A 27,749-nucleotide genomic window follows, 5' to 3' on the forward strand; every position below is an offset into this window, starting at 1 on the left:
AGGCCTGTGTGGAGGTTGTTTACTGAAGAGGCAGATCCACCCGCAGCAAAAAGACATGGTGTACAGCACACATGGTGGAACTCTCATTATAATTAGCCATATTGTCTTGAAACTCAACAAAGCCATGCCAGAAGCAACATTAAGAATGGAACTAAAAGGCAACTCTTACTTGACAAATCGCTTTGTTGCTGGTTTCCTGAGCGGGCCATCTCGGGCCTCGCTGGGTGGCTTTGGGGAGAGAACGCAACTTTCACAGGCCTGACTGTGACTGTGATGGGGTGGTCCAGGAAAGCTGGATGACTTTGTGGGAACCGTTGCGTGGGGAGCGCTTGTTTCGTTTGACTGTTGATCCTGTGGGACAAAAAAAAGACAACTTCTGTTTAATTTTTACTTTCTACTTCTAATTTATATACAACTTATGGGACAATATGTCGGGCACACAAAGTACAAATCTCAAAGACAGACAACCAATTGCATTTCCATATTTGGGACATTCGATGGTTCTGTGTCCATAAGTGTGATTCCAATGAAAATGTTTGGCAAGACCAAATCCCAGGCAAACTTTTGGCAAACACTGCACATAAAAAACTAGTCCATTTGCCAGTGTATCATTACACTAAATCAAGTGCCTAAACAAAGAATCGGTGGTGGTGACTCAGTCTTGTCATGATATTGATACACTGCGAGTCTGATCTACTAAAGGTTTACATGTATTAAAACACATTGAAATTTGATAGCACACATGCAAAGCTGAGCTACTACTTGTGTCTCCTGAAAGGGCTGTTTGCAACATTTACACAGACGTCTAGAGGGCGCAAACTTTCCAACGTTATATCCCCACCCTCTTACAGCTTCTAGGACATAATTACATAACTCAGTACGTATGTAACACATGCACGTGCATTAGCTTTGGGTGTTGCTAGCTAATGATATCGATTTGGATCATTAGCATTAGCTGTCATTGAATGCAAATTATATCATAACAACATGACTGCAAATTGTTTGTTGCTTCTCTTGGACTGCTTTTGTATGTGTGCACAAGCTCCCTGTGCGTACACGTTGACAAGACAGAGTGAGTGACTGCCGTAAACACTAATCATTTAATTTGGTCCAGTAAATAATTACACAAACTTAGTAACTACGAAAAATATAGACAGTTTTAAAATCATTATGTTCTGTTTAAACCACTAACGGTAACATGAGCTAGCCAATGTTGTTCTTGTTATGGTTTTTGCTTTGAAGAAGAATTGCATTTTTGGGGGAATTTTGCTTATCGTTTACAATCATTATGACAGACAAGAACACATGTCTCCTTTTCTTAGGATTCTAAAGACGATTATAGAAAAAAACGCTTGAAAGATGCGGCAAATGTAGCTTTTAAAGCCTTCTAAAACAACTTAAAAACTCTCATTAAACATGTTATATACACACTGCAAGTCTATATATAATTTTGTAACAGACACATTCATAATAAAATTTAATATCTACAATATATACCATATTTTGGTCATTATAAGCATTGCCATAACTGTTTTCCTTGGCTGATTTATTTCGGTTTCCATAGCAGCGCATTTCTGACTTCCGGCAACAAATGACTGTTCCTACTTCAGGAAACAAACGCTTGCCTATTGTAATCATGGCAGACTTGGTAATAGAAGACGAAGATGGCTATTTTTGGACAACTCAGGATTCACAACCTTATCATTTTGAAGCTGAATATACGACAGATGAATCGCTAGCTATAGAAACGAGCACAAAGGAAGGATGAAACGAAGCACACAAGAAGCGTAGAGAGTGAAGTTGGTGTGACTTAGTCACGGTGTAAATGTGGAACTTGGAGCCAAGCTATGACAACATAAATGGAGTGTATACCCCAAATAAACCGGGAAAAAAAACTACCCGGCCAGCTGGACCAAATGAAGCGTCCATCAAGTGAGTCACTATATTGCTCATGATACACACAACACGTCATGCTATAGTACATATGCTGTCGAGCTGGCTGTGTACAAACAAAACATGAAATAATACTTAACAGATACTGTAATATGGCTGTAATTGCTTTTCTGTCAGTACAGATTGGTGTCTTATTGCACTGTATTGTGCATTACAAACTCAAAGCGATTCAGGGACTGACATAGATGCTAGATTACCTTTTGCCGCAGCTAGCTTACGACTAATACTGTAGTATACCAATGTGTTACTCTTACAATAACAATGTCATTACAGTTGGTTATTATACATGTTCTTGAATGTAAATGAAGTATTGTTGGCGGTGTTTGAAATGCATTTTTTATGTGATATAGAGGTAGAATTGGTTGCTCGTATTACAGTAGCTGAATTGTCTCTCATAAAGATTATGGAGCAATTAGCAAAATAAAAAATAAAAAGTGTAGTTGCCCTTTAAGAGAGCAAAATAAGGAGCACAATCCATTTAGTGTTTCTGTCTTCAAGAATATGTAGAATATATGCTGATCATCAGAACACCCACTATACTTGGAGGAGATGCAATTAGAATTATTTAGTACATGCAGTGTGATTTATCAAGAATACATCTCTTTGTGCCTGTATTTTGTCTGTCGAGAAAGGACGTGTGCAGAAAAGGCTTTGAGAAAGGAGGCAATCGGGCTGCAACTCCGTCATACACATGCTTATCAACAAATATGTACTGCCAAAAATACAATTGTTAGACATATCATCTATTCGGCAATATAATTTTATAGATGCTGGATGACTTAAGGGGCTGATGAAAACAAATTCAATTGATGCGTTTTGGTGTTTATCTGCGTTTTTTTAATTTAAAGTTCATTTTTCATGTAAATGAAAAAAACTTCTTGTTATTTGTATTTTCTTGCGTCTGGAACAACAATCCAGTGCATGCCTGTAGTTAGTGCCAGCAACTTCCATGAGCACACCTTCAGCACGCTAACAAAGTTGGTTCCATTATAGATGCACTGCAGGACTGATTTTAAAATTGATTTTAAAATTTAAAATGTGCATAAAAAGTGGTACAAATGTGCTGCATGTTTCAAAACATCAGCATGATAACATTACATGCAGTAAATGAGTGTCTCCGTGGTAAAAACCGTGGAGTATACGCAACAACATCATTTAAATAGCGGCACACTGTTGAAACCGAGGCAATAGTGTATTACTGAGTGTTATGGTCACGGCATATTGAACTCCAGGAGTAGGTCTTACTGTCTTAAGCACAGCAAAACACATCACAGCAACTTGGAATAAAGGGTGAAAGACAAGCCATATCCATCCTAACTCATGGTGCAAGGGATGCACTCCTAATCTAGCAGCAAAACACTTAAAGGGGAACTGCGCTTTTTGGGGAATTTTGCCTATCGTTCACAATCATCTCCAAGTTAAGTTCCACATTTATAGCGTGATCGCTTTCCCTTCACTCTGCCGGCTTCTGTCTGCTCCAACATCTCAGCCTCTTCTTCGTGCTCACTTCTATAAGCAGCAGTTCATCCTCTGTATATTTTGATTTAGAAAAAAAAAAGGTTGTGAATCCTCATTTGTCCAAAAATAGTCGTCTTCATTTTCTGTTGCCAAGTCTGCCATGATTATAACACTTAGCGTGTTTGATTCCAGAAGTAGGACACCTTTGTTGCCAGAACAATGGACGTGCGGTGCTATGGAAACAGATATCAATGCGTGGGAGAAGTCAGTCCCGGAAATGATAAAAAAGGTCAAAATAAGGTAAATATTGGTCAGATTACATATTGTTATGAACGTGTCTACATTATACAAGGACTTGCAGTGTGTATATACAAACCCCATTTCCATATGAGTTGGGAAATTGTGTTAGATGTAAATATAAACGGAATACAATGATTTGCAAATCCTTTTCAACCCATATTCAATTGAATGCACTACAAAGACAACATATTTGATGTTCAAACTCATGAACTTTTTTTTTTTTTTGCAAATAATAATTAACTTAGAATTTCATGGCTGCAACACGTGCCAAAGTAGTTGGGAAAGGGCATGTTCACCACTGTGTTACATCACCTTTTCTTTTAACAACACTCAGTAAACGTTTGGGAACTCAGGAGACCCATTTTTTAAGCTTCTCAGGTGGAATTCTTTCCCATTCTTGCTTGATGTACAGCTTAAGTTGTTCAACAGTCCAGGGGTCTCCGTTGTGGTATTTTAGGCTTTATAATGCGCCTCACATTTTCAATGGGAGACAGGTCTGGACTACAGGCAGGCCAGTCTAGTACCCGCACTCTTTTACTATGAAGCCACGTTGATGTAACACGTGGCTTGGCATTGTCTTGCTGAAATAAGCAGGGGCGTCCATGGTAACGTTGCTTGGATGGCAACATATGTTGTTCCAAAACCTGTATGTACCTTTCAGCATTAATGGCGCCTTCACAGATGTGTAAGTTACCCATGTCTTGGGCACTAATACACCCCTATACCATCACAGATGCTGGCTTTTACACTTTGCGCCTATAACAATCCGGATGGTTCTTTTCCTCTTTGGTCCGGAGAACACGATGTCCACAGTTTCCAAAAACAATTTGAAATGTGGACTCGTCAGACCACAGAACACTTTTCCACTTTGTATCAGTCCACCTTAGATGAGCTCAGGTCCAGCGAAGCCGACGGCGTTTCTGGGTGTTGTTGATAAACGGTTTTCGCCTTGCATAGGAGAGTTTTAACTTGCACTTACAGATGTAGCGACCAACTGTAGTTACTGACAGTGGGTTTCTGAAGTGTTCCTGAGCCCATGTGGTGATATTCTTTACACTCTGATGTCGCTTGTTGATGCAGTACAGCCTGAGGGATCAAAGGTCACGGGCTTAACTGCTTACGTGCAGTGATTTCTCCAGATTCTCTGAACCCTTTGATGATATTACGGACCGTAGATGGTGAAATCCCTAAATTCCTTGCAATAGCTGGTTGAGAAAGGTTTTTCTTAAACTGTTCAACAATTTGCTAACGCATTTGTTGACAAAGTGGTGACCCTCGCCCCATCCTTGTTTGTGAATGACTGAGCATTTCATGGAATCTACTTTTATACCCAATCATGGCACCCACCTGTTCCCAATTTGCCTGTTCACCTGTGGGATGTTCCAAATAAGTGTTTGATGACCATTCCTCAACTTTATCAGTATTTATTGCCACCTTTCCCAACTTCTTTGTCACGTGTTGCTGGCATCAAATTCTAAAGTTAATGATTATTTGCAAAAGAAAAATATTTATCAGTTTGAACATCAAATATGTTGTCTTTGTAGCATATTCGACTGAATATGGGTTGAAAATGATTTGCAAATCATTGTATTCCGTTTGCATTTACATCTAACACAATTTCCCAACTCATATGGAAACGGGGTTTGTAAAACATTGCTGGAGGGTTTTGAAGTTGTTTTAGAGGCCTTTAAAATCTACAACGGTGACTCCAGCCGCAACTTTCAAGCGTTTTTACCATCTTTAAAATTCTAAAAATAAAAAAAAAAGACGCGTTTTCTTGTCTCTCATAATGATTGGGAACAATTCCAAAAAAAAAGTGGAGTTCCCCTTTAACATTGGCTACCAACCGGAATAGTGAAGTGAAGTGAATTACAGTATATTTATCTAGCGTTTTTCTCTAGTTTCTCTTTTCTCTCTCTCTCTCTCTCTCTCTCCACTGTTGTTATCATGTGTTTAAGACTTTCATTTTTTACAAACCCTCGCTTGTGTGTGGCGTGTCAAACAATTATAATAATACAATGGAACCCCAATGCTAACTCAATATGAGTCCAAAAAAACAATGGACAGCGTTGTCGACACTGCCTCCCTCTTCTCCCTCTCTTCTGCTGCACGCTAAGGAGATTAACTGAAAAGGTCAAGTGGATTTTTTTTTTCCCTAATCGTTGTGGTGACCTGGCTGTCAAAATTGAAGACTTTTGTGATATCAAATTGTGAGTGCACCACAAAGCTAGTGACAGGGTATGTGCGTGTAGGCAGGGCAGATAAAAATAAGAACAGTAGAGGGGAACTGCCGTATTTTTTGGAACTTTGCCAATTGTTCACAATCATTATGAGAAAAGAAGACATCTGTTTGTTTTTAATGCACTGTAACTCGTAAATAGTTGTAAATAAAAGTCTGCTTACAGCAGAGCCAATGCGGAGGTCCTCTATTCCGCCCACAAAGCCCTCAAAATAACCATCCAAAAAGCTCCAACAATGCCCTAAGTATTAGTGATATTGTTATTATAAGCGCTAACACAGACAAACTATTTTACCGGCGCATGGTCACAGAGAGCTAACTAGCTATATTAACATCATGAGCTAGTAAGCTGCTCTTTCGCCTCAAAGCTTGTGGAAGTTTATTCTATCTAGATCATAAATAATGTGTCTCACGCTAGAAGGGTGAGGACATAATTGGACAAGTTGGTCAACTTCGGCATCCAATTTAGACACGGAATTAGCGAGAAAGATAAGAAAAGACGCTTGATTTCACCCCCCTTCTTTTTCGCAAGGATTATAAGTAATTCTTCATCTAAACGGGAATATATGAACATCCTATCAATCGGCATCCCATTGAGAGCGGACATTGTACAGTAAGTGATGTTTCATTATGTTTGTTGGCTCTAATGGAGTCTGCAGTGAGCAGTAATCAGTGATGCTTTCGAAGAAACTTGCGATGTATTTGTGAAATTAAAATGAGCAAAATAAGTAAATATTACATGTTTTTATGAACATGCCTGCTATTAAATTACATATATACTTATAGCATGTACAAAAGTATATAAAACCTTGATTGAGATGTTTGGATGTCTCTTTAAGCACTTTTTAGGCAGAATAGAGCGACTCCCGTAGGCTCCATCCTAGGCGAACTTTTAATCAGATTTTTTTACTAGTTAGAATGCATTTTAAAATACATATGTGTGCTTGTCTTATATAAAAAAATGTGAATGATAGGCAAAATTCTCCCCAAAAATGCAGTTCATTTTTAAGGTTGTTGTTGCTGTTATTAGTATGTTATTAAATAGAAGCTTGATCCATGTTTGTTTGATATACAGTACCAGACAGCGCTTAATATTGTGTTCATAAGTGAAAAACTTCCACTAAAACATGGACTTTTGTCGAGACTACAATCCATTTTTCATATTTTCATTGTTGTTTATGGAAATAATTGGTTTATTTTAGGAATTTTTCCATTTACGAACTCGTAAATCGAGGTTCCACCTTAATAACTAATGAACAAGGGTAGTTTATAGCTTCACTATGCAAGGGCAGCTAAAAAAAAAAAAAAAAGAGTTCTGTGAGTCAACTAAGGGGGAAATGCAGGGTGGAGTGATAATTTTTGTAAGCTCATTACAATGAGTGATGCAACTGATGTTAAGTTCAAAATGACAAGTCATCCTTAATGAAAACAAGCTTCTATTTTTATTGCATTTGGCTGCACTAAAAAGCAGATTCCTCACATTATTTGTTTGCTTATAAAAGAGACACTCAAAGGCTTGGGTGGATTTGGAAAACAGTTTTCTGTGACATATTATCTTAGAGCTGTAGTTCAGTCCATCCTTGCAGCCATTCTGGTGCAAGTGTTGCATGCATTCCTTTGCCATCTCATGTGTATGCTATTTTCTCTACAGCTTCATATGGTTATCTAAGACGCTGGCTGATGGTCTTCCAGCTTCACAGTGCAATCGTTCAAAGGGCCGCCATTGGTGCCGATGATATCTGATGTAATTTCTGTGCTGATAAATAAGAACTTGAGTTCCAGGTTGCATGGCCTATGGCTGCATTTCAGCTTGAGCTAGGCCAGGAAGGGCACCTTTGTTTGGCTGCCAGGTGGCCTGGGGCCAAGCCCACGGAGGAGCCGCACAGTCTGCACCCAATAAGTGAAACGTGGAGGAGAGAGCCCGGAACAGCCTCCCTGACTATTTCTCCCTCCCGGAAAGCCTACAAATATGGACACTCACTCTTCCAATGAGAGAGCCAGGAAGGTGTGCTTAAGGAGCCACAAGCCAAATTGTAAAAAAAACAAAACACACTCACAGAGAAATAAAATGCAATGAAGTCATGTAATCAATGAGTGGGTCTTGCAGAATCATTCTGGTCAGCCTCAAAAAGCACAATGGGTTTAACAGGCTGTGAAGAAGTTGTCAGTACAGACTGTCAGGAAGAAGCAGGTGGGTGGAATGAACAGGGAACAATGGCGAGGATTTTAGAAAGGGTTGTCAAATGTGGTGATGAAACTCCCGTAACCAGTCACACTTTCTGTAACCTCAGTTTTTAAGCGACTAGACGGCCATTTGATGGTTTCATAAGATATTCCTGAGGCCGTTTTACCCGGAGGATGGCGGGAAATCCTGTAGAGAAAAATGTAAGCCAATGACTTGTAAGAAAAGGATGAGAAAGTGAAGGAAAGTGACCACATAAAGTGCCCTGAGTGAAGCTGTTGCACCAATCCAAGACAAATGTCACCTAAATTGCATGAATTAAGGCCCAGCTATAAAGATGAAAAAACAATGAGCAACAGCAATGCTGAGAACTGCTTGGAAAAAAGTGCCTGCTTCCAGTCATTCCACACTGTAAGCTGTCCCATGGCACCCTCCTGTCTCCACTTCTCTCCATCTTCGTGTTGACTCCACAAAATCCACTGGAAAATGAATAAATACGCTCCTCCTTGGGATCGTCTTTCAGAGCAACTGTGCAAAAACATGGCAGCGAGGACTACGTGTTTTTTCCCAAAGAGCAAAATTGTCTGTAAACTTCAAATTGTTGAGGGCCAGTCATACGTTTTAATGGCGACACAACATTTGCCATGAACAAACTCTTAAAAGAACCTCTCACAGGCAGCATGCGTTGATTACTTCAAATATAAGCTTGGCTGAGTAGCCTAGTCAAACAACGCAGTCTTGAGTGAGGAGTCATGTTTGGCTCTCCAGGAATGAGCTTCTGTCAAGCAGGATGTTCCCACTGAAAGACCAAGTGGTTTGGAAGGAGATTCTCCAAATAGCTTTTGAAATGCTAACATGAAAGCTTCCTCTTCATGTGGGCGCTTTTTGGACAATCGTATGCTTAGGTAAGGTAATGTTTTTTTAGACATGGGGGAAATATAACTCAGCAGTTCACTGACAAGTCACTGGGTTTTCATCTGCGTCATTCAGAGGTATATGTTTGATATGAAGCTTTGGCACTTTGTTTTCTAATGGTAACTAATCCGAATGTAGGTAAATACTTTCAAGAGCATCCCCCTCTAGTGGTTTCTTGAAGCAGTCTATCCTACTTTCTTTTTAACTGTGGAATATTGAAAGTCTGTTGTGAAGAGACCCCTACTATGCAAAATAGCCTTATGGCAGTAATATGTGTCCCTTGAGTGGGTTGATGACCACCAAACGCTCGCTTTATGTGTTCCGGGTTTTAATGAACAAAAAACCTCCTTGTGGACATACTGACCCGCACATAGTTTGATGATCCCATCCCATGTTTAAGCCCACAACTTCACAGAGGTTAGTTTTGTAAAAGGACAGGCTTCACTACATGTCTTAAAACTAGAAAATAACTGAGAGTGCAGACCTCCACCAGACCATATCGTAAAAAAAAAGTCCTGAATACAGATGGCCATCTGAATCAGAATCAAAATGTAATGTCTTATTTCTTATTCCATTTCTGACATTTCCTTAATAGGTATGAATGTCTGCCCATAACTTTATGAGCTATAGCAGAAAATAAGAAACCCAAAATACAGAAACACAGAAATTGAGGCTCTTAAACTAGACGTAAGGTGTCATAGTAGAAATGATCCGAATCATCCCCAAAATCTAATCAGATCTTTCTTATCCAATTTCACACATTTTCCTGAAAGTTTCATGAAAAATAACCAATAGCTTTTTGAGACTTTTTACTAATTAACAAACAGACAGGCAAACCAACAGCAATAATTACATAGCCTATTGCTTGGTCAATTATCCTTAAGGGGGAACGGCACTTTTTTGGGAGTTTTGCCTATGGTTCAAAATCACTATGAGAGACAAGAAGACAGAAGGTCTTTGTATTTTTCTCTTTTCTAACATATAAAAATCGGTTTGTTCTAGGTGGCTAGCAATGCAGCTAATGGGAGCAATCAATTCTACCTCTAAATCAATTTAAAAATGCATTCAAAAACCGTCAACAATACTTAATTTACGTTGCGTAACCCGTACAATAACCAAACCGTAGCGACATTGTTATTGTAACTCTTTTTCTATCGTAGTAACACATTGGTGTGCTTCGGTGTTAGCCGTAAAAGCTAACTACAGCAAGAGATAAGGTAACTTCTACAGCAACACAAAACACATTTGAGTTTGTAATGCACAACTCTGCGATATATGACACCAATTTGTACTGACTGAAAAACATGAGCAATCATACTACAGTATCTGTAAAGTATTAGTCCACATTTCATGTTTTGTTTTTACACAGCTAAGCTAGCCAGACAGCGTATGTACTGTAGTTGTACTAACTCGTATGGCGTGCTGCATGTATCATGATCGATATTAAAATAACTCACTCGATTTACAGTTCGTCTGGTCCAGCTAGCCGGGGACGTATCTTGTTGATTTTGGGTAAGCATTTCATTTATGTCAAATTAGCTTGTCTCCAAGGTCCATATTTATAGCGTCAAAATCGCTTTCATCCCCTTCTCCCAGGTTCCATCGACTCCAACGTCACACTCTTCCTTTGTGTTTGCTTCTATAGGTAGCAGTGTATTTAGCTTCAAAAATATAAGGTTGTAAATCCTCATTTGTCCAAAAATAGTCATCTTCGTTGTCTGTTACCAAGTCTGCCATAATTAGAACACACATGCGTGTTTGATTCCAGAAGTAGGAACAGAAGTCCAGACGTTAGATGTGCACTGCTATGGAAACAGAAATCAATGTGTGGAATAAATCAGTCCCTGAAATGATTAAAATTATCAAAATAAGGTAAATATTGAACATATTACATATTGTTATGAACGTGTCTGTTATTACATTATATATAGATTTGCACTTTGTATATAAAATGTTGCTGGAGGGTAGGGATGTCCGATAATGGCTTTTTGCCGATATCCGATATTCCGATATTGTCCAACTCTTTAATTACCGATACTGATATCAACCGATACCGATATCAACCGATATATGCAGTCGTGGAATTAACACATTATTATGCCTAATTTGGACAACCAGGTATGGTGAAGATAAGGTACTTTTTAAAAAAATTAATAAAATAAGATAAATAAATTAAAAACATTTTCTTGAATGAGATAGGCTCCAGCACCCCCCGCGACCCCCGAAGGGAATAAGCGGTAGAAAATGGATGGATGGAAAAAAGAAAGTAAAACAATATAAAAACAGTTACATAGAAACTAGTAATTAATGAAAATTAGTAAAATTAACTGTTAAAGGTTAGTACTATTAGTGGACCAGCAGCACACACAATCATGTGTGCTTACGGACTGTATCCCTTGCAGACTGTATTGATATATATATATAAAATGTAGGAACCTGAACAGAAACAACCCTTTTGTGTGAATGAGTGTGAATGAGTGTAAATGGGGGAGGGAGGTTTTTTGGGTTGGTGCACTAATTGTAAGTGTATCTTGTGTTTTTTATGTTGATTTAATAAAAAAATAAAAAAAATAAAAAAAAAAAATTAAAAAAACGATACCGATAATTTCCGATATTACATTTTAACGCATTTATCGGCCGATAATATCGGCGGCCGATAAATGCTACTGGAGGGTTTTGAAGTTGTTTTAGAGGGCTTTGAGTGCTACAACGGTGACTCCTATTAGCCGCATCTTTCAAGTGTTTTTTATCATCTTTAAAAAAAAAAAAAAAGACATTTGTGTTTCTTGTTTCTCATAATGATTGCGAACGATAGGCAAAATTCCAAAAAAAAGTGTAGTTACCCTTTAAGGCAACAGGCATGGGAGCTAAAAGTTTTATAATTTTATTTTTCTTCACCAAATAGGCTAACCAAGCATGATGTTGCTGTTAAAATGTGACCTTAATGTAGTTCATACAGATACTTTTCTTAATATTGCAGTGCTTCTTAATTATTTTCTGTTACGTCCCTCAAGGAAGAAGAACATGTTTTGCGCCCCGCCCCCCCCTCTCCACTGTGACTATTAATAGTATAATCTGTCCATAAAATTGTTATAACCATACCTCTACATTTTATTGTAAGCTTGTTCACATTGAAGTAAACAACACACCGGTCTTTCCTCGTCTGCCACCATGGTTACAGTGAGGCTACATGCGCTCCATCATATTCTGGTACGGCAAAAAAAACATGTTCCCCGAGGCCCCCCTCCCCCAATCACACGAGGAGGGCCCGCCCTATTATTTGAAAAGTGGCACGTGTGCACAAACACAATTCATTAGCAATGTTCTTAATAAATTACTAAAAGTAGTTTGTAAACAGTCCAAATTCAGAATCAGGCAACTGTTGGGCAACATGCTTGTTATTGTGATATAATAGTTGTTATTGTGGGGACTTATGTTAGTTAGAAACATTTTTAAAAACAGTATGTGACATTTACAGTACCTGATGCCCGCTGTGGTTCTGGTCCAATATTTTTTGCTGCTGAAGTCTCTGTTTTTGCAGTTGATGGACAGCAAACTGAAGCTGGTAGCTCCCTCCAGGGGCCTGCCACCGCTCTTCTGGATTCGCCGACCTCACGGAAGGAAAGTCACTGCCACTCTGCCTGTCACAGGAAGCCTCTCCATCCTTCATTTTCCTATGACTTGGAGAGCAGGGATGTTACACAACATAGCTTGTGTTTGCTGGATTTGTGTGGGCTTTCATACAAAAATGCTTTGTTCGTTTATTAATCTTATGACCAAACATAACATGCCTTATAACAATGACCACCGTACAATTAAAATCATGGCAAAATATTACATTTTTAGTGCGCCATGTTTGTAGTATGTTGTTGCAAGACTCCCAATTGAGTCAATTGCTGCATGAAGCTTCATGATGCTGGAAAATGTACTTTGGGCCCGAATATCTGTATTGATTTATTGATTTTTTTTCGGAAAGATATACCGTATTTTCCGCACTATAAGGCGCACCTAAAAACCACAATTTTTCTCAAAAGCTGACAGTGCGCCTTATAACCCGGTGCGCTTTATTACGATTCATTTTCATAAAGTTTCGGTCTCGCAACTTCGGTAAACAGCCGCCATCTTTTTTCCCGGTAGAACAGGAAGCGCTTCTTCTTCTACGCAAGCAACCGCCAAGGAAAGCACCCGCCCCCATAGAACAGGAAGCGCTTCACCCGCCCCCGGAAGAAGAAGAAAAAACGCGCGGATATCACCGTACGTTTCATTTCCTGTTTACATCTGTAAAGACCACAAAATGGCTCCTACTAAGCGATCCGGTTCATAAAAAGACGCAATCTCTCCATCCGCACACGGATTACTACCGTATTTCCCAGCTGATATTCCTGTGAACCGCACTGTGGAACGGGAGCACGTACGGTGAATATTCGCACCACAGGGAATGAGAAGTCATCCTTCACTGTGGTTCTAGCTTGCCATGCTAACTTCCACCCATGATGATATTCAAAAGGAAGACCTTGCCAAAAGAGACCTTTCCAGCCGGCGTCATCATAAAAGCTAACTCGAAGGGATGGATGGATGAAGAAAAGATGAGCGAGTGGTTAAGGGAAGTTTACGCGAAGAGGCCGGGTGGCTTTTTTCACACAGCTCCGAAGGCGAACACACCTTCACTAAGACGGGCAGATAGCGCCGGTCGACATACGCCAACATCTGCCAGTGGATCGTAAATGCCTGGGCAGATAGTTTCGGTCACAACTGTGGTCCGAGCTTTCCGGAAGGCAGGATTCACAGAACTGCTGCACAACAACAGCGACACTGAATCCGATGACTTCGACGAGGCGGAGCCGGCCATTTTTGGATCCCACGCTTGCGCAACTTTTCAATTCGGACACCGAAGACGAAGAATTCGAAGGATTTACGAATGAAGAATAACTTCAGAAGGTGAGCGCTATGTTTATTTTGTGTGTTGTGACATTAACGTTCGAGCAACATTATGTTGCTATTTATTGCTCTACACCATTTTGAATTTTACTATGTTTGTGATTGCACATTTGCGTACATTTTGGGACAGAGTTGTTAGAACGCTAGTTTTCAATATATTATTAAAGTTTGACTGAACTATCTGACTGTTTTTTTGACATTCACTTTAGCGCAGCGTTTTTTTTGACATTCACTTTAGCGCAGCATAGGCGCGGCTTATAGTCCGGGGCGGCTTATTGGTGGACAAAATTATGAAATATGTAATTCATAGAAGGTGCGGCTAATAATCCGGTGCGCCTTATAGTGCGGAAAATACGGTATGACCATTTTGGTTTGTAGTCTTCCTTTTGGACATAATTTGTAGATATAATTGTGTAATATATGTGTTAACATTTACATTTCAGTATGAGTTCTCCAAATTCTTTTTTTTTGCATCCATAATTTAGAAGTATTTAATAAACACTAGTTTAAAAAAGGGTCAAATTTAGTGTCTGTACTTGCTTGCATTGCAAACATACAGTATGCACCACATCATTTTCTCCTGGTTTCCCCACATGGGTAACTGCTATTACATATCTCTATACACTGATACAGTGAACATTTAAAAAAAACAGCCCATATCAGGCCCAGAGTCAGACTGTCAGAGAGATTGGGCTTAAGTGTGCAAATCAGAGTGAAAGTTGATGGCAAAGCTTGTGGCAAGTCATTTGCTTCAGTACTCCCAGAACTTCACGTTCCATTCACATCACAAAGCCACGAACTGGAAAGAAAAGCATTTGACGAGCGACACAAGTTTGTAACTGGATTATCTGTTGTTAGAACTAAGCCGTTCTTTTCTTTTCTTTTTTCTTTGACCACTGTTAGAGAAAAGAGGAGACCGGCCTTATCCTCAACATACTTAAATTGAATCCATTGCTCCCCCATGACCGAAAGATTCCAGGAGAAATGGAACTAATTTAAGGAAATGTCTGTATTTCAGTTCCATCTCATCTGAGGAACCTGGTAGGTCGTGCTATGTGAATGCATGATGCCAAAAAAAGAACATGGCATTTAACACAGTGGACGGGATTGATTGACCATAATATACGGTACTGTTTGAAACGACTGGGTCGCATAGTGATGCGGATGTGGTTCTCCCAAGGATGCAGACGGCTTCGGACACAGCTTGCAGGTAGGAAAATGATTTATTTTAAATATAAATCATATGGTGAATAACAAAAAGACATGCACGTAGCACAAAAGGCAAGAAACAAAAGGACTAGCGTGGGAGCTAGCAGGCAAAATGGCATAGCGTGAAAACTAGCAGCTAAGGAACATGAAATAATCGTCGTCATCAGTTGTATGGGAACAAACTAGGAAGCCAGAACGAGTGAGGCCAGGGCAAAGACTAAATAGCCCTCTGATTAGTGCCCGGGCAACAGGTGCGCGTCCCGAACACTAACCAGAGGCAGGTGCGTACAATCTGCCGTCATGGCAACAGAAACAAACTAAACTCAAGGTGCTGAAAACACGTGACACAAACATAAACAAACTATGATCCGGGCAGCGGATCGTAACAGTACCCCCCCCTTAAAGGACAGATTCCAGATGTCCCTTGACACTAAATAAAACTAGAACCCAAAAAACAAGAAATAGTTCGAGAGTCAAGGGAGGGTGGAGGGAGGATTTGGTGGTGGGTCGCCAGGCCACGTGTCCCCGAATCCACCGGGGAAGAGTCAGGTGGCGGCGGCGAGTGGAACGCCGCTGCCGCAGGCGAGGCGGGCGACCACGGAAAGGCCACATTCGTGGCTGCCGAGAAGGTGGGCGTGAGTGGCGCCAGAAGTTCAACAGCCGCAGAGTTCTAAGTCTATGTCTCGGGTGTCGCTGCTGTTTGCGCCACTGGCCTCCATAAACAAACCTCTGAGAGCGCCGCTTGCGCAGCCAGACCACTCGAGGTCGCTGAGACGACGATGAGGGCGAGGAAGGTGGCGGCGTCCTGGAAAAGCCCACCGGAGACGAGGAGAGAGCAGACGTCGCCGTGGAAGCAGGAGGAGTCGTCGTCGCCGTGGAGGCAGGAGGAGACGTCGTCGCCGTGGAGGCAGGAGGAGACGTCGTCGCCGTGGAGGCAGGAGGAGACGTCGTCGCCGTGGAGGCAGGAGGAGACGTCGTCGCCGTGGAGGCAGGAGGAGACGTCGTCGCCGTGGAGGCAGGTGCAGGTTCTGGTACCAGCCGTGGAGCAGGTGCAGGTTCTGGTACCAGCCGTGGAGCCGGCGCTGGTGTGGGTACCAGCCGTGGAGCCGGCGCTGGTGTGGGTACAAGCCGTGGAGCCGGCGCTGGTGTGGGTACCAGCCGTGGAGCCGGCGCTGGTGTGGGTACCAGCCGTGGAGCCGGCGCTGGTGTGGGAACCAGCCTTGGGGCCGGCGCTGGTGTGGGAACCAGCCTTGGAGCCGGCGCTGGTGTGGGAACCAGCCTTGGAGCCGGCGCTGGTGTGGGAACCAGCCTTGGAGCCGGCGCTGGTGTGGGAACCAGCCTTGGAGCCGGCGCTGGTGTGGGAACCAGCCTTGGAGCCGGCGCTGGTGTGGGAACCAGCCTTGGAGCCGGCGCTGGTGTGGGAACCAGCCTTGGAGCCGGCGCTGGTGTGGGAACCAGCCGAGGAACTTGGCATGGTGGAGCTTGGCGTGGTGGAGGTACAGGAGACGAAGCTTGGTGTGTCAGCCGAGGTGCAGGAACAGGTGCTAGCCGAGGTGCAGCTGGAGGTGGCCTAGCTGGCGGTTGTGGCTTAGCAGGCCAAAGGACTGGTGGCGGTGGCCGTGCAGGAGGTTGCGGCTTAGCACGCCGAAAGACTGGTGGCGGTGGCCGTGCAGGAGGTTGCGGCTTAGCACGCCGAAAGACTGGTGGCGGTGGCCGTGCAGGAGGTTGCGGCTTAGCACGCCGAAAGACTGGTGGCGGTGGCCGTGCAGGGGGTTGCGGCTTAGCACGCCGAAAGACTGGTGGCGGTGGCCGTGCAGGGGGTTGCGGCTTAGCACGCCGAAAAACTGGTGGCGGTGGCCGTGCAGGAGGTTGCGGCTTAGCACGCCGAAGTTGTGCCACCGCACTAGCACAGTTCCCAGTACTAGCCCCCCCCTCAAGACGCGGATACCAGACGCGCTCTTTGCGGTTTGGAACCGTCTTCAAGGGTGGGTGGGGGGAGGTAAGGAGGGGGGTATACTCTTCTTCAAATTGTCCAAATTGACTATTATCATCCCCCACTTGAGATTGGGTGGGAGCACAGGGGGAAAAAATATGTGCAGTGGGCGGAGCAATAGTCACTGGGGGCGGAACCAAAGTCACTGGAGGTGGAGTCTGAAAATCAGAATGTGACTGACTAGACTTACACTTAATAAAAATGTCCTGATAATGTCTTATCTTAGAATGAAAGTCATTTGGTATTGGCTGACAGAAAGAAGCAGATGGAAAAAAAAAATCTTGCTCAATGACGTCATCGGGAGTGGGCGGAGTTACCTCTTCGGGGGGCGCCAATGAAATGACGTCATTGTTGATGCTGTCCATGTGACTGACAGCCCAATCGGAGAAATGTTTGGCAAAGTGGTCGATTGGGTTGCCAAACATCTGAGGAGGGGAAGTTTGAGCTGCATGAAGCTTGCTTCGGTCCGGGGGAGGAGTTTGCAGGAGCGGCGCGTCTTGGCGGCGAGGGAAAGACCTTCTGGCCGGCTTCCGTCTTTGACGGCGCGCACGGTACTGCGGTGTAGCGGCGATGTCTTCCGACCAGAGGGAGTCGATGGGGATAAGAGAGCCTCCAGCTCCCCACATGAGTTTCGACCTCTCCTCCGTCGAATAGCGAAGCGTCTCGGCTTCCATCGCTCGCAACACCATGAGCGTACCTTCGTCCCACTCCTCGTTAGCCAGTGCGGGAGAATTGTCTTCTGCTGGCTTCCTACTGAAACGACTGGGTCGCATAGTGATGCGGATGTGGTTCTCCCAAGGATGCAGACGGCTTCGGACACAGCTTGCAAGTAGGAAAATGATTTATTTTAAATATAAATCATATGGTGAATAACAAAAAGACATGCACGTACCACAAAAGGCAAGAAACAAAAGGACTAGCGTGGGAGCTAGCAGGCAAAATGGCATAGCGTGAAAACTAGCAGCTAAGGAACATGAAATAATCGTCGTCATCAGTTGTATGGGAACAAACTAGGAAGCCAGACCGAGTGAGGCCAGGGCAAAGACTAAATAGCCCTCTGATTAGTGCCCGGGCAACAGGTGCGCGTCCCGAACACTAACCAGAGGCAGGTGCGTACAATCTGCCGTCATGGCAACAGAAACAAACTAAACTCAAGGTGCTGAAAACACGTGACACAAACATAAACAAACTATGATCCGGGCAGCGGATCGTAACACTGTTACTGTAGCCAAGGGTTTTATTCGAATGGTTGAAGGGATGAAGTACGGTACTTCTACACTGTGTCCCAGTGCAAAAAACAAGGTGCATAAAGGCATCTTTGGATAAGTTTAGTGAGGAAGAACTTGACTGACTCTGATCTCAAAAACATTAAACACATTTATGTGACCTCTGACTTCACAAAAGTTCTTAGAGATCCTCAATTATATGTATCCACTCGCAATATTTTTTCCTCAGGAGACATTGTAAGGGCCAGTAAGTAATAACAGAATGAAAACTACAATAATGGTACATCATCAGGAGATAATGAAGTATTCAACTTTCTTAGGGAAGAATATATCTGAACACCAACCTCCTGATTTCGTTTTTTTTTTTTTTTCAATGAAGTGTATATTTACATAAATGAAGGAAATAATGATTGGGATGATCATTTGTTACGGTGTCACATGCTGGTTGTTGGCATGACTCCAAAAGGCAAAGAAGGCAGGCAACGTGCAAGTAAAGGGCCCTTTTATTAGGGACGCCAATGAGGGAGAACCAGCGTGACTATGGCAGTAAATCGTGGATGAGCAAAAACAAGGCGAGGCAAGACAACACAAGAAAGGGCGCCATGAACAAACCACTACAAACTAGCGTCACAAGGAAGGCAACACTGCTAGAGGAACCCTCCTGATTAGTAACTTGGTACAACCCACCTTGTTTAGTGCCTGTTGTCAGGGAGTTAGGTTTACTAATGTACACAGGGCCACACTGGCTGGCCTCCGTTACACTAACCCCCCTAAAACGGTCATGGTACTAATCTAAGCCGCTTGGTTCAGTTCCTACATTTTCTGTTCTGCTGTTCGCTGGCATGAGAGATGAGTGTGCTAGCTACTGAGCTAAAATCCTGGGCTATCAACCTGATAGCCAGCACTGCTCTTGAGGTTGTCAGGGAGTGAGGTCTACTAACATACACATGGCCCAGCCACACTGGCTGGCCTCCATTACATAGGGACAGGGGAGCCGCCTAATCACTAATCAAGAGCAGGTGTTGACATTTAGCCCTCAAGCCGGAGGTAAAGTGGCTGAGAATGAGGGCAGATAGGAAGTGGAATAAAAAATAAGAGCGCTGGACAGGAAACATTACCAAAAACACAGAAACATGAAATATAAATCCTACCTATATCCGCTGAGAATGAGGGCAGATAGGAAGTGGAATAAAAAATAAGAGCGCTGGACAGGAAACATTACCAAAAACACAGAAACATGAAATATAAATCCTACCTGTATCCGCACTCATAGGATCAAAGGATGGTTGCAGAGGAGATTGAATTAACAAAAAAATGTGCAATGTTGTAATCGCGCCAATTTGTGCAAATGAATTTGTCCAACCGTTGCAACTGCACACTTGGGCCAATCTTTGTCATTTTCATCAATCAAATTTGTCCCTGAGCAATGTTCAAACAGGACTGCAACAATGACCTTCAGTAAAGCATACGTGATGACCAATGCACTATAAAACTACCTGAGCAAAGCAGTTCGTGTTGATTCTTCCTTTTACCAAGACATTTTGGACATATCCGTTCCGCTCAGTAAAATTATGTATCTGCTGATTTCAAGAAAGCAACTTGATTACCACATGTTACCCATTATCATTGCTTCCACTTGGGATTGGACCCAGGACGTTCTGCATGTAAAACAGATTATGACGACCATTACACTGTAGACAACATGATGAGGGTCCTTGAAATACATAAAAAGTCATAGGTGCAACATATATGTTGCAGCATACAGTGTATGTGATGAGATCCATATTTAAATTAACTTTCAGATCTTCTAATTACAATGTCCACGTATCCGAATACTTAAACATTTTTGGCCAAAACTTTTGCCTACTCTCTCACGGTAACACATAATTCACAATATCAATCATCAATCAATCAATCTTTATTTATATAGCCCTAAATCACAAGTGTCTCAAAGGGCTGCACAAGCCACAACGACATCCTCGGTACAAAGCCCACATAGATAATAATGGTACAACATCAAACTACTACAGATAAGCAGTTAATAAGCCCTTTTCCACCACAGGAACTTTCCCATTTACCTTGGTAAATAAAGTTCTCCCTGTGTTTCCACCAAAAACTACTAGATTCTGTAACCTTATCGGGGGTGAGCTGTGCTGTCGAACACTAATTGGGTGAACACAGTTGGGGGCGTTCCTAAAACTTATTTTTCGAACACAGGACCGCCATTTACAAAATGCTCGATGACTTATTTATTTCTCATATTTTGTGTATTTTTATTACAACAAAATTGACAACGGAGAGAAAGAAGAACTAAAGGAACTTTCGACTTGCAGGAACTTTTGTGGGGCAGCTTTATGCTGAAGAACGCTGATCAGTGGAACTATCTTGCAGTGTTCTTACAGAGATTTACAAAGTGTTAAGATGGACTCAAAGCAATCATTACTTTTCCATGCACTAAATTAGTCTGATTTCGCAAATAGTTTTTTTATTTTTTTTATTTTCACACTTAAGTGTGAAGTACAAGTGTTCATGCACACACTCACATATGGTCATACGCCATGTGCCTCCCATACACTGTGGGGCGCTTATTTCATGTGCATTTGTGCAATCCGGATAACTGAATTACTTTTCCAGTTGACCTGTGACGTCACACTAGGATTTGCGGATACTTACAACTTGTTTTAAAGATTACAACAAATATTACGTCTCTAATGGCTATGCTGATGTTAAATAACAGACAGCTTCAAAAAATTATCTTGGATTGTGCTACGTACATAACGCTACTACCAAGAATGTATCGAGTCGGATGCAAAGGAATGCGGCAAAAGAGTTTTTTGGAAGGAATTTTCGGATGAAAATAATGGAAAAAAAACTTTCAAATGTCTCAAAGTTAATTCTAAAGGCTCTGTGGATTGATGGAAGGAGTTTTAAATTCCAAGGAAAAGACCATTCGACTGATTTCCAGGGGAAGGTTGCTATTGTTCTGGACTATCTTGCCCGTTGTGCGGAAAGTTAAAGGGGAACATTATCACCAGACCTATGTAAGCGTCAATATATACCTTGATGTTGCAGAAAAAAGACCATATATTTTTTTAACCGATTTCCGAACTCTAAATGGGTGAATTTTGGCGAATTAAACGCCTTTCTAATATTCGCTCTCGGAGCGATGACGTCACAATGTGACGTCGCATCGGGAAGCAATCCGATTATTTTCCGTTTTTTCGACTGTTTTCCGTACCTTGGAGACATCATGCCTCGTCGGTGTGTTGTCGGAGGGTGTAACAACACGAACAGGGACGGATTCAAGTTGTACCAGTGGCCCAAAGATGCGAAAGTGGCAAGAAATTGGACGTTTGTTCCGCACACTTTACCGATGAAAGCTATGCTACGACAGAGATGGCAAGAATGTGTGGATATCCTGCGACACTCAAAGCAGATGCATTTCCAATGATAAAGTCAAAGAAATCTGCCGCCAGACCCACATTGAATCTGCCGAAGTGTGTGAGCAATTCAGGGACAAAGGACCTCGCTAGCACGGCAAGCAATGGCGGCAGTTTGTTCCCGCAGATGAGCGAGCTAAACCCCCTGGATGTCTTGGCTCACACCGTCTCGAAGATGATCAAGAGAAGAATATCGACCCTAGCTTCCCTGGCCTGCTGACATGAGGGTATGTCTACAGAATATATTAATTGATGAAAATTGGGCTGTCTGCACTCTCAAAGTGCATGTTGTTGCCAAATGTATTTCATATGCTGTAAACTTAGTTCATAGTTGTTAGTTTCCTTTAATGCCAAACAAACACATACCAATCGTTGGTTAGAAGGCGATCGCCGAATTCGTCCTCGCTTTCTCCCGTGTCGCTGGCTGTCGTGTCGTTTTCGTCGGTTTCGCTTGCATACGGTTCAAACCGATATGGCTCATTAGCTTCAGTTTCTTCTTCAATTTCGTTTTCGCTACCTGCCTCCACACTACAACCATCCGTTTCAATACATTCGTAATCTGTTGAATCGCTTAAGCCGCTGAAATCCGAGTCTGAATCCGAGCTAATGTCGCTATAGCTTGCTGTTCTTTCCGTGACGTGACGTCACAGGAAAATGGACGGGTGTATATAACGATGGTTAAAATCAGGCACTTTGAAGCTTTTTTTAGGGATATTGCGTGATGGGTAAAATTTTGAAAAAAACTTCGAAAAATATAATAAGCCACTGGGAACTGATTTTTAATGGTTTTAACAATTCTGAAATTGTGATAATGTTCCCCTTTAATCAGTTGGATTGCACAAATGCACATGAAGAGGTCTGTGTACGCTTTATCATTCGCCTTTAATATACCTGCTTCATTATCTTTCATCTCATTGGGATTTTGTTCGGGAGTCCAAGTTAAGCCGGCATTCTACATTTTCTCAGCTCCCTTCTTAAATAAATCTCTGTTTCTTTTTTTCTACCATTGATGCACTGCTTTTTTACTCCTCCTCATTGCAATTGTTGCTGTTTTTATTGAATGGGGTCTGCTTCCGGGTTTTATCCTGTGCGTTGAGACTGGCGCATGCTCAATACGAAGGGTCTTTTCCCTGGCAGCACAGAGATCTGTTTTCCAACCGCTTAACTCAGGTGTGCTAGTCCAACTTTTCAAAAACCAAACGAGATCGGATTAAGGTGTTTCTATGGGCTGTAGGAGGTATATTTACAGCTGAACTATTTGAGAAATCGAACTAATTTAGTGCATGGACACGTACTGACTGACCTCAGCTGCTTACTACTCTGAGACTTTCGTTGGCCAAATGTGAAATAAAGGAGGCAGTACACGAGTGGAACAAAGGTAAATAACATAAAATATTAACTATTTACTTTATTACATGCTGTACAAATAGTCAGTGGCATTCCATGTGTGTAGTTATTAGCCTCAACTCGAGTGAACAGAATGCTAATGCTAACGAGCTAACGCTAAAGCCGATGTGTACGTGTTGTCGGCGTAAGATAAACAACAACATTTATTCTTTTAATATTGTTATTTACAGCTGAAATGAACCAACGGGAATCCCCTGACCCTCATGAATGAATAATTTACTAAGAGGATGACTTTCAGACTGTTGGACATTGTGGACTAAAGCCTGACTCTTTATGAACAATTCCGTAGACTTCATTTTTTAAATCATATCGTTTTGTATATTATTGCTTTGTATTTCATTTACCTACTTTTTAGAAAAATATCTGTGACCTAATATTCTCTGTTTATTTACAAGGTGTCAGTGTAGAAATATACTAAACCACTCCTCTACACGGCATCAGCCGGTTTTGTATAATGTACTCTGAACTGTAAAATGCAGTGGAAAGACAAAGCACACCTAAAGGTCCTAAACTTTTGGTTTAAAAGGGACTCATTGAACTCAGGACCTACTGCATGTAAAGCAGACATGATGACCACTACCCTATGGGACCACAGTACTCCAATTCCTGAAATACGTGAAAAAGTTACAGGTTTCAGCATATACTATGTATTTATGTGTGGTGGGCTCAATATGTGTTCACTTTCAGATTTCCCCAAGTACAGCATAATGTCCACTTGTCCCGATACCTTTTTCTGCATAACGTGGGTATAGTAACAAAGAAGAGTAATTGGTGCAACTGTAGTATTGCAATTTCTGGGAGAAGAAGCAATCTGCTGATTTCACGACAGCAGCCTAACCTTTACAGACATGTTTCCGCTAGGGATTGAATCGACAACCTATGTTGTCGTCAACAACCGTATTGCCCTTGACTAATATAGGACGATATACGATATACAGATATAGGAGCCTGTCCCACCTGTATATGCTAGCGGAAGGCAAGGTACACCCTGGACAAGTCGCTACCCCATCGCAGGGGCAACACAGATAGACAAACAACATTCACACTCACATTCACACACTAGGGACAATTTAGTGTTGCCAATCAACCTATCCCCAGGTGCATGTCTTGGGAGGTGCGAGGAAGTCGGAGTACCTAGAGGGAACCCACGCAGTCACGGGGAGAACATGGAAACTCCACACAGAAAGCCCCCCAGCCCAAGAATCGAACCCAGGACCTTCTTATTGTGAGGCACCAGCAGTAACCACTGCTCCACCATGCTGCCCATTCCAAACTTATCTAAACAAATTGTTGTCTGAGCAACTAAGCTATTCAAGCGTGTACATTGAACCTACACGCTGTGCTCTCTTAGCACTGAATTAATCAATGATGATCGATTTTTTTTTAGAGGAAAAAAGACAAGGTGTTTTTACGGTGCCTTCATAGACCACTGAACAGAGTAGGACACAATGCCCGCCAGAAGGAATACATAATTCTAATAGATTATATTTACGACACACGTTTCATTTAAATCAATCTAAAGGGCTACAGTACAAACCACTATTTAAAACAAACAGGTTTATCTATTCAAAGAGATACAATACTGAGACTAAAACACTATCAGTGAAGCATAAGAAACAAAAGACGTGGGTGTTCCAACAATGAGTCTATTTATTTCAGTTATATTTAAAATATAACTTATGTTTATTAGAGCGCATCAAAACACGTATTGGTATGTCAGACTTAGCCTTGTCGTGGTTTAACTCTTATCTTACTGACAGGATGCAGTGCGTCTCCCATAATAATGTGACCTCGGACTATGTTAAGGTAACGTGCGGAGTTCCTCAGGGTTCGGTTCTTGGCCCTGCACTCTTTAGTATTTACATGCTGCCGCTAGGCGACATCATACGCAAATACGGTGCTAGCTTTCATTGTTATGCTGACTACACCCAACTCTACATGCCCCTAAAGCTGACCAACACGCCGGATTGTAATCAGCTGGAGGCGTGTCTTAATGAAATTAAACAATGGATGTCCGCTAACTTCTTGCAACTCAACGCCAAGAAAACGGAAATGCTGATTATCGGTCCTGCTAAACATCGACATTTATTTAATAATACCACCTTAACATTTGACAACCAAACAATTACACAAGGTGAATCAGTAAAGAATCTGGGTATTATCTTCGACCCAACTCTCTCCTTTGAGTCACACATTAAGAGTGTTACTAAAACGGCCTTCTTTCATCTCCGTAATATCGCTAAAATTCGTTCTATTTTATCCACTAGCGACGCTGAGATCATTATTCATGCGTTCGTTACGTCTCGTCTCGACTACTGTAGCGTATTATTTTCGGGTCTCCCTATGTCTAGCATTAAAAGATTACAATTGGTACAAAATGCGGCTGCTAGACTTTTGACAAGAACAAGAAAGTTTGATCATATTACGCCTATACTGGCTCACCTGCACTGGCTTCCTGTGCACTTAAGATGTGACTTTAAGGTTTTACTACTTACGTATAAAATACTACACGGTCTAGCTCCGTCCTATCTTGTCGATTGTATTGTACCATATGTCCCGGCAAGAAATCTACGTTCAAAGAACTCCGGCTTATTAGTGATTCCCAGAGCCCAAAAAAAGTCTGCGGGCTATAGAGCGTTTTCTATTCGGGCTCCAGTACTATGGAATGCCCTCCCGGTAACAATTAGAGATGCTACCTCAGTAGAAGCATTTAAGTCCCATCTTAAAACTCATTTGTATACTCTAGCCTTTAAATAGACCCCCCTTTTAGACCAGTTGATCTGCCGTTTCTTTTCTTTTCTCCTCTGCTCCCCTCTTCCTGTGGAAAAGGGGGGGGGGGGGGGGGGGCACAGGTCCGGTGGCCATGGATGAAGTGCTGGCTGTCCAGAGTTGGGACCCGGGGTGGACCGCTCGCCTGTGCATCGGCTGGGAACATCTCTGCGCTGCTGACCCGTCTCCGCTCGGGATGGTGTCCTGCTGGCCCCACTATGGATTGGACTCTTACTATTATGTTGGATCCACTATGGACTGGACTCTCACAATATTATGTCAGACCCACTCGACATCCATTGCATTCGGTCTACCCTAGAGGGGGGGGGTTACCCACATATGCGGTCCTCTCCAAGGTTTCTCATAGTCATTCACATCGACGTCCCACTGGGGTGAGTTTTTCCTTGCCCTTATGTGGGCTTTGTACCGAGGATGTCGTTGTGGCTTGTGCAGCCCTTTGAGACACTTGTGATTTAGGGCTATATAAATAAACATTGATTGATTGATTGAACTTGGTCAATTGATATGTATAAAAAAATACCTTGGTCAAAAGATTTAAGTGTGTGTATATATGTTTTTTAAACACATTCAACAATACAGCGATAATAATGATAACCGTGATCATTTTGGTAAAAATAGCCGTGATATGAAATTCTCATATCGTTACATCCCCACTGTATTGTTACACAACTCAATACAATGTATTTTACACCCGGAGGAAAGGGAAGACATATGGACGCACTTCGCCTTTGCCACGGTAGAAAACAAGATATGTTTTAAACCCTGTGGCTAGATTTTTTCCAGTAAAAATTTGCAGGCTAACCATCCGGACATCTACACCAGTGTTTTTCAACCACTGTGCCGCGGCACACTAGTGCCGTGAGATACAGTCTGGTGTGTCGTAGGAGATTATGTAATTTCACCTAATTGGGTTAAAAATATTTTTTCCAAACCAGTAAATATAATCTGCAAATATGCCCTTGGTGTTAAACAAAAACAAAATGCTGGACGACAGCAAAGCCTTACAGCGTGTGGAGCAGACGGTGTCCACAAAGTGCATCCGTACATGACAATCAACAATGTCCCTACAAAGAAGGATAGCATCCGCACAACTGAAATGGTCTTGATTGCAAAGCAGTTGCGGGGGAATAGTGTTCAAGGAAGACATGAAACTGCTACAGGAAAATACCAACAAAACAGGAAAAGCCACCAAAATAGGAGCACAAAACAAGAACTAAAACACTACACACATGAAAACACCAAAAAATTAAAAATAAGTTACGATGTGAGGTCGTGACAGTACATCTACTTTGAGACAAGAGCTATAGTGATGCATGGTTGGTAAATGGTAAATTATGGTAAATGGGTTATACTTGTATAGCGCTTTTCTACCTTCAAGGTACTCAAAGCGCTTTGACACTATTTCCACATTCACCCATTCACACACACATTCACACACTGATGGCGGGAGCTGCCATGCAAGGCCCTAACCACGACCTATCAGGAGCAAGGGTGAAGTGTCTCGCTCAAGGACACAACGGATGTGACAAGGTTGGTAGAAGGTGGGGATTGAACCAGGAACCCTCAGGTTGCTGGCACGGCCACACTCCCAACCGCGCCACGCCGTCCCCATGGTTATAGTTTGAATTAATATCCAACAATTGCGAGAATTACTTTTTATTGTCAATATCAGCTACTGAGTTTAATTTTTTTATGTTTT

The 27,749-nt window shown here is 42.1% G+C and overlaps 1 protein-coding gene across 2 annotated transcripts in view; it reads right to left on the reverse strand.

The window, feature by feature from the left end:
• Window positions 1–27,749, reverse strand: part of ttll5 (tubulin tyrosine ligase-like family, member 5) — a 161,427-nt gene that overhangs the window by 29,287 nt on the left and 104,391 nt on the right. The window contains exons 27-28 of one of the 2 annotated variants that reach the window (XM_061968736.2): window positions 12,529–12,727; window positions 170–351 (exon numbers count right to left, since the gene is read on the reverse strand). In XM_061968736.2, coding sequence (XP_061824720.2) covers window positions 170–351; window positions 12,529–12,727 — 381 coding nt within the window. Of the gene's footprint in view, window positions 1–169; window positions 352–12,528; window positions 12,728–17,891; window positions 18,010–27,749 lie in introns of those variants that run through there. The other variant, XM_072913676.1, reaches the window with a different exon arrangement.

Source organism: Nerophis lumbriciformis, linkage group LG08, assembly GCF_033978685.3.
Source record: "Nerophis lumbriciformis linkage group LG08, RoL_Nlum_v2.1, whole genome shotgun sequence".
Lineage (NCBI taxonomy): Eukaryota > Metazoa > Chordata > Actinopteri > Syngnathiformes > Syngnathidae > Nerophis > Nerophis lumbriciformis.